The 7,465-nt window shown below is 46.4% G+C and overlaps 1 protein-coding gene across 1 annotated transcript; it reads right to left on the minus strand.

Annotated features, from left to right (window-relative positions):
* Positions 1 to 630: 630 nt before the first annotated feature.
* Positions 631 to 7,221, minus strand: odad3 (outer dynein arm docking complex subunit 3). The gene is made up of 14 exons (XM_035636228.2): positions 6,695 to 7,221; positions 6,475 to 6,546; positions 6,105 to 6,217; positions 5,892 to 5,966; positions 5,635 to 5,799; positions 5,356 to 5,457; positions 4,403 to 4,528; positions 3,865 to 3,987; positions 3,437 to 3,589; positions 3,187 to 3,347; positions 2,933 to 3,089; positions 2,699 to 2,851; positions 1,281 to 1,380; positions 631 to 1,191 (listed from the first exon to the last, which is right to left on the minus strand). The coding sequence occupies exons 1-14, from the start codon at positions 6,717 to 6,719 to the stop codon at positions 1,061 to 1,063; spliced, it is 1,656 nt and encodes a 551-aa protein (XP_035492121.1). The 5' UTR covers positions 6,720 to 7,221; the 3' UTR covers positions 631 to 1,060.
* Positions 7,222 to 7,465: the final 244 nt, after the last annotated feature.

Genomic DNA, 7,465 nt, shown 5'->3' on the forward strand with positions numbered 1-7,465 from the left:
CCCTCGTACACACACACACACACACACACACACACACACACACACACAAAGAGGCACCGAATTCTTGAGCTCCAGTCAATCCGCTTTTGTTCGCAGCCGAGAGCAGTTTGTCTGGTTACGTTCTGTATATCAGCTGCGACTGTGGTAACAGCGAGACAAATAAAGAGAGAGATCACTGAGGTTAACCTCTGCTTTACAGGTATGAAGATGTAATGTTCTGCCCAAGTCAGTTGCAGAACAAGGCATTCCTCCAAACAACCGCAGAGCGTTTGGGCGAAGAGGCAGAACCCATTCTTGAGATGCAGAACATAGCAGAGATAGTTCAGGTGTTACTCTGCACTACATTTCGTGTCTACAAGCAGAGGAGGGAGCGCAGGCAGCTTTTTTAGCACACATTCTATTGGAACAAAGCATGAGCGTCTATGGTTTTGATGTGATTCACGCACGAATAAAGGCTGGATTCGTCACAGGCGTCGGTTTTTCATCGTGTCTGTAAGATAAAACCCATTTCACTGACAATGGACAGGTTTCCATCAGGACAATAGCAGAGAAAAAACCTTCGGGCACATGCTACCTGTTTCACTCACAAACCGCACAACAAAAAACACGATTTAAAAACAAGTGAAAGCATTGTTTTGGACGATGTATTGATTTTATTTCCATGAGGCTGCAGTGTGGAATTCTGGGCTGTGAAAGAAGACGTGGAGAGATGGGTGATGGCACAACAGACAGAGAACATTACTGTCGTCACAATAAATCCACTTATGCAACAGCAAGTCAGTTTCAAAGGCAAAAAAACCCCAAAAGAACTGTTAAATTGTGCTCATCTTTCAGAAGTAAAAACAAATATTGATATTTTCAGTCAAAAAATCCCCGTTCAAAATCCAAGATACTTTGTGCCAAATGAAATTTGAATGAGTTAAAATAGCGATGGGAAACCTGGGAGAGTGCTCTGACACGTCCTTTGGCCTCAACTTAAAACTCTTCATTCACTTCAATCTGTTCTTGTTTCAGGGAATTCAGGGAGTTCTTCTTGAGCCTTGAAGCTTGTGGTCTTGGATCAGAATTTGCCCTTCTTCTTGTTCCAGGGCTTCTTCTTGGACTTGGACAAGTCAACGATCATCTGAGACTGATTCTTCACCGCCTCCCGGGAGATGATGTCAGCGTCATCGTCTTCTTCGCTCTCGTCCTCTGTGACACAAACAGTAACAGTAAAAAAAGGAAGTGAGAGAGATTTAGACTGTGTGTGTATGTGTGTGTGTGTGCGCGCCCCATCTCACCGTTGTTGGAGAGATCCAGAGGTCTTTGGTCTTTCTGGTCTTCGGGGAGCTTGACTCGGGTGTTGTAAGGCGGCAGTTTCTCCTCAATACTGACGTAGAACTGCTCAGAGCAACACATAGACACATGGTGCAAATAGTCAATGAGACAATTACATTAGACAATGCAATGAACCTATGATTAGTATCCATCAACAAAAAAACATTCTTTCCATGAGGTTACAGGGTCTTTATCTTTGGTAGACCAACAACATTCAAATAAATTCCTAAAAAAACAACATATATCAAGACTTTGTGAGGGACGATATGATAAATTACACACAGTCCAACAACCTTTATCAACATAGAGACAGACATAGAGTGTATGACATTAAGAAATATTAGAAAAAACAAAAAAGGAATATGAAGTGGGGCTGGAGACCATCCACTCTCTCTCCCTCATTGAGGAATTCTGAGATTATGAATATTCATGATATCCAGGAGAGGAATGTGAAAACACCTCTATAGTGACTAAATGTGCTCAGATACAAGTCCCTATAGTCAATGTCAGACATTTTAGAAGACAGGAACAGAATAAAAACACTTTTTTGAGTGGAGGGGGACTCCAGCCCTCATTTGCATTGACCTATTATGGTGAGCAACAGCAGTGAGATCTGGTGTGATTTTGGTTACGATGTTTTTATAATGTAAAAGCTAAGATGACCTGAGGTTCTCCTTAATGGCACAGATGCAAGACCTGGGTAGCCAAGCAAACAAGGCTGGACTGATTTCACATTTATCAGCTAGGAGTTTTACGTCAGCTCCAGTAAAAGATTACGCCTTCTTAACATGGATCTGAGAGCAGAAACGGTCAATGTCACATAGTAAACGGCCAACGGACTGTTACATGGTTCCTACGGTACACCCTGATCTCCGCCGTTCTCAAACAGAGACGGTGATGCCGTGTGTTAGTAATCAAGAACAAACACTTCAGGCCTTTCCATTCAGATAGGCTGTGCAAGCACGGCAGCATGCTATGCCGTGGCCCTGTGGCACCACATGCCCTTTGCCAAATCTTCATTTGTCATTGGACGTTCAAACCAGCAAAATCAAATTCAAGACTCTCCAATGCCTTCTAAGACAGGTCCTCACAGAGCACTCATTTCTCAAACAAAGGTTACAAAGCTATTTATCAGAGGCAAAAATATGTTGATCACACGACCTTCATTGGGCACATGCTCACAGCTGCTGGTGTGCCAACATTCTCCGTTAATGAGGACAGTACGTGTGATTCACCTGCACGTACATTTCAAACGAGCCTTTCCCTAATTCCGTGTTAAACGCTTCCTGGTATGTCCACAGTAACCACCCCGTGAAAAAATGAAAAGTCCTGCCCCAGAAGCCGAGCCTGTGTTTCGAAACCACTGTGACGCTCGTCTCACCTCCTCCTCCTCCATCTCCTTCATGATGGCGGCCAGGTCTTTCCCTCGAAGCTCCTCCTGCAGCAGCTGCAGCTTGAGCTCGCACTCGGTCATCAGCTCCAGAACAAACTCGTCGGAGTCCGGGGACACCTCCTCCGCCACTGCGTCCTCGCACTGGGGAGAAACGGGAGAATGGGGAATTGACACGGGCTTGAATCGGGAGAATACAGACATGACTGTTTATCTCGTATTCACCAGTGTGATGTGTTGAAGTTTTTCTGCCAGGTGCTTCACTCCGCCTCGAATAGTGCTGAGAGTCTTAAGGAGCCAGTCCAGGGTCTCTTTAGCCGTGTCGCACCTCTGCTGCTGAGTCTGCAGTTGCTGCTCACAGTCCTCCAGCATCTGTTGGTCACTGGTGAAGCGACGGATACAGACAGTGAGAGAGAGAATAAGCATTCCACAGCCGCTTACAATTTCTTTTCTTTTTTTTCCCTGTACTGCCGTCTCACCCGGAGAGTTTGGCCTCTCCAGAATATTTCATGTCCTGGAACTGTTGGTTCAGGAGCTGCTTCTGCTCCTTCAGCTGCTGCAGGACTTGCTCATTCTCTCCCTTCAGATTCTCCAGATGCACGTGTCTCTCCTTCTGTGAGATAAAGCACTCCACGATCTCCTACACACGGAAAAGACACAATTCAGTCATGAATCAGTTAATCAGCAGTAGGAATAGTAAATTCCCCGTCATCATGTCAACATCCACACCTGTATATCTGTGACTCCGGTGGCCTCCTTGATGCGTCGGAAGGCCTCCTCAAAAGTGAAGATGGCTTTCTCCTCCTCCTCGACGGCCATCCGGGTGGTGCCGCGGTGGACCTCACTGCTCACTTCGTCTGGCTGTACGGGTGCTCTCTGTGTCTGCAGGGAGCGAAGTGTACGAGCAGTGCAAATGTAAATTTGTCTTTTTTCACCATACGCAATGTCTCTGCTTTGAAGCAAGTTATATTTCTCAAAGAAAGATCAGGTAGTGAGGAGAGGGCTTTAGACCCTGCTGTGGTCGTGCTGCATTGATGTCACTTAGATATTTGCAATGTTTAATTTAAAGTGTACACGGCAATTGAAAAAGTTTGTGATCAGTATAATATTCCAACATTGCACATACTGTACAATGTGTACCACCGCGCGCGTCTCACCCTTCTATCAACTTTTTCTGCCTGGGCCTTGCTCTCCTCGATCTTTTTCCTGGAGCTGGCGATAATGCGGTCTCTCTCTTTGCGCTCCTTGGAGAGCAGCTCCTCCAGGTGGTGTAGCTCGGCCTGGCGGGGAGAAGAGAGGGAAGGGGCGACGGAGAGGGAGTGAGGGAAAAACGAGGAGAGGAGAGAAGGAAAATCCAACACAGTTTGACAGCAGCGCATTAGTGATGACTACAGTTTAGATGCAAGAATGACTTGATTGACGTGCACCTTCGCCCGCCATGATCTATAGCTGTGGGGTTAAAAAAATCTGAGAAGAGAGAGCAACATTGTTTAGGGGGCAAATTTAGTTTGAACAATGCGTAGTGAGTGGGATTGCTAATGTATGTGAACTTTGAAGTTGTATCCGTCCAAATTAAAAGGGGAACAGGTGAACAAGCCCCTGTAGCTGCCTCACTTGTGACTCATGAAACTTGTGTCAGTGGTGAGTGAATCATCCCTGCGTGTTGTACAACAGGCGGAGGTTGTCACGCGTCACCTTGGCAGCCTCTTTGGAGAGCTGGGCATCGTTGTTCATGGCCTGCAGGCTGTAGAGCTCCTCTCCGTGCTTCAGGACTTCTGCTTCCAGACTGTCCAACTTGCCGGGGTAAGTGAGACTCTCCTCCTGTGGAGTGGTGAGAGGGGGAAAGTGGGGGGCAGAAAAAAAATGGGAGACGAGGCGAATATGAGTCGAAGGCCCTCCTGCGGCGGCTGCTGTTCCTTATTACTGACTATCTGTTACGTGGTGTAGGAATTAAAGCCTGAGATAAATACGAATTAAAATCATAGCTCAATTTCTAAAATGTACACGTAAGATAATTTAAGTGTGGCAATACTGCAGGTTTGAAAAATAGTCAAGAAACCGTAGAAGTGAGCGTGGGAAAGCAAGTGCTGTTCTGCTGTGAGAGTTTTTTACATCTCATTCGACGTTTACATTACACAGACACAAGAAGTGTCGGGAGGGCGGAATGACTGCGTCGCAGCAGCGCGACCACGCGGTCCCATTTCGAAAGGCTCTTTACAAATGCGTCCTTCCATTCCTGAGCAACAAAGGAATCCGACGGATGGATCCTTCCAGGGCCAAGCTATCCCGGGATTCATTGGGATTCCCTGGGACACGGCTTGTGAGAAAACCAACGAGCTGGCTATGAATTTGGGACAGTTACAGTCTCATGTCGAAGGCTCAATGTGTCATAGCAGGGGGCCGCGACCCGACAGAGCTCTGCAGAACAGCAGAGAACTGCCTCTGCTCCTGTGCACAAAATACTGATGATGGTGTTTTCACTCTCACCCTCTGACGGCGAAAGCACTTTTTTTTATCAGACACAAATTACTAGTGGAGCCAACAATAGTCCAGCCACATTTCCAGCAAGTAAGGGTGTTTGTGTGTGTGTGTGTGTGTGTGTGTACGTGTGTGTGTGTGTGTGTGTGTGAGACACGTGTTGGACAAACCTGCAGGTAAGATTTGAGCTCTTGGTAGTTAAGCATGATGTTCTCAGCCTCCTTGTACTTAAACTGCGTCTTCTCCAGGCTGTTCTCGAGCGCCCGCAAGTACTGGACACACACACACACACACACAAACACACATTTTTTTCCACTGATTTATGGCTTTGACTGGACTCAACTGTCACCAGAAAGAAAGAACATTCTGTGTGTGTGTGTGTGTGTGTGTGTGTGTGTATGTGTGTGTGTGTGTGTGTTTTGGAAAAATCTCTTGAGGGGGTTATGCACCATGGCATCGGTGGACTGTGCTCCGCCGGTGCCCTCGGGCTTCATCCTATGGTACTCCATCGTCAGCTCCTCGAGGCGCCGCTGGCACGTCTGGGTGGTGTGTTTGAAGGCGTTGAGGCGCTTCCTCTTGGACAGCAGCTTCTGGTCCAGTGTCGTCAGGGCCGTCTGAGAAAGGGAAAAGAAAAAACACAGGTTAGGGGGCCTGGATAGTAGGAGCAACAAATCAACGCTGTTATATTCGTTCTCCGTCCCCTCACCTTCCTGGACATGTTGCGGTAGGACTCCTTCTCCAAGCCTTTGTTATGAAAGGCCTTGATGATGTGTTCATCACCCTAGGGAATAAATACACCCGAGTGAAGTTCAGTAGGAACTGCCGACATAGGGTATCATTTCTGTTTTTGTTTCTTTGGTAGAAACAGAAACAAATACAAAACCAAACGGGCTGAGAGAGGGGACCACACGACTCTTGCCTCTGCCAGCTGTTTGTACAGCCTCTTGTTCTCCAGCCTCAGCTGGTGGATGAACTCCGTGTTCTTCTTCATGTTGGACTGAGAACTCTCGTAGAACGTGGTTCTGTCGCCCTCTGGTGGACAAGAGCGGTCGTTACACCGACAATACACGAACAACAGACGTCTCGTTATTTACAAAAAAAATAAATATATATATATATATATATATATACAACTTGCTGCGAACTGCTTGTTATCTTTGATTCCATTTTTTTTGGGGGGGGGGGGGGGGGGGGGGGGGGGGTTGACATTGGCTTAGTCCCACATTAATCACACAGAGACACGAAAACATGGCGGCTGTCTTGGAAGCAGAGGAACAAAACAAACTTACCCAGAAGTTGAATTTTACGCTGCATCTCCGCTATTTGGTCATGCTGCGGGGGGGAGCTGGAGCGGACCACCCCTAGGCGTCGGGTCAGAGGGGCACAAGACGTGTTGACCAAACAATGTCCCGGGTACTAAATGCCACTAAATTTTTGCTGCTAATGTTGAAAGTGTAATAAAAAATGAAATGAATTATGCCCCCCACACACACGTGTTCATGTCCTTACCTTTGGTCTTCTCACTCTTCTTCATTTCACTTGTGTCTCGGTCGTCGTTTATTCGGTGTGTGTAGAATCATTCCACAGCTGCTTCTTTAAATGCATTTAATGTCCATTTGCCGTTATCTACACTAATCCTTTGATCTTTCAAATTACATTGAACCTTTTGATCATTTTTAACCCCCCAATCAACCTTTGATCGTATATGCATTTGACTGCCCCCCCAACCTCAGCTCTGGGTCGGACTCGGTCCTCGATGAACGTGTGCGCGCCGCAGATCCAACTGAGGAAACAAAACAATCTCACAAAAGACAGATCTTTGTCAACACACCGAAGTAGTTCTCACTGGGGAAGGCGACAGAAAGTCGTACACTTGGCCCCACGTTCAGCGTACAGAGCTGTGACCCAGACGACCAGCGCCCGCTGTCTCCATTTGTTCGTTGCTTAGCAACCGGTAAACTGTGTGCAGCCACTGATGAGAAGTAAAAGACCGGACCTTCAACTCGCATTTACAGCTTTTCATCCGACAATAAAACGTATTCGTGCGGTGAATATAACAGAATATAGCAGGGCTGTGTGTCTATTCTTACAATCACCGTACAGTTTATTTCATATCATTCAATGTTAAAAAAACTACAGCACAAGCTACTCTAATGTAAATCACAGTAATATAACATACAGGCCTGTAGACAAATACAGGAAACTACAGCTTAAACGATGAATATTTGTAAATACTGTACAACTTTACACCCACCTTGGTTTATATATACGCCAAACTAT

Source organism: Scophthalmus maximus, chromosome 8 (genome assembly GCF_022379125.1).
Source record: "Scophthalmus maximus strain ysfricsl-2021 chromosome 8, ASM2237912v1, whole genome shotgun sequence".
NCBI lineage: Eukaryota > Metazoa > Chordata > Actinopteri > Pleuronectiformes > Scophthalmidae > Scophthalmus > Scophthalmus maximus.

Excerpts from the sequence above, each read along its gene's own strand:
- odad3 (XM_035636228.2), bottom strand. The coding sequence starts at position 6,719 with ATGAAGAAGAGTGAGAAGACCAAAG. Across the intron at positions 6,547-6,694 it reads GAAGAGTGAGAAGACCAAAG|GGGTGGTCCGCTCCAGCTCC; the intron begins GTAAGGACATGA and ends CCCGACGCCTAG. Across the intron at positions 1,192-1,280 it reads TCTGGATCTCTCCAACAACG|AGGACGAGAGCGAAGAAGAC; the intron begins GTGAGATGGGGC and ends TTTGTGTCACAG.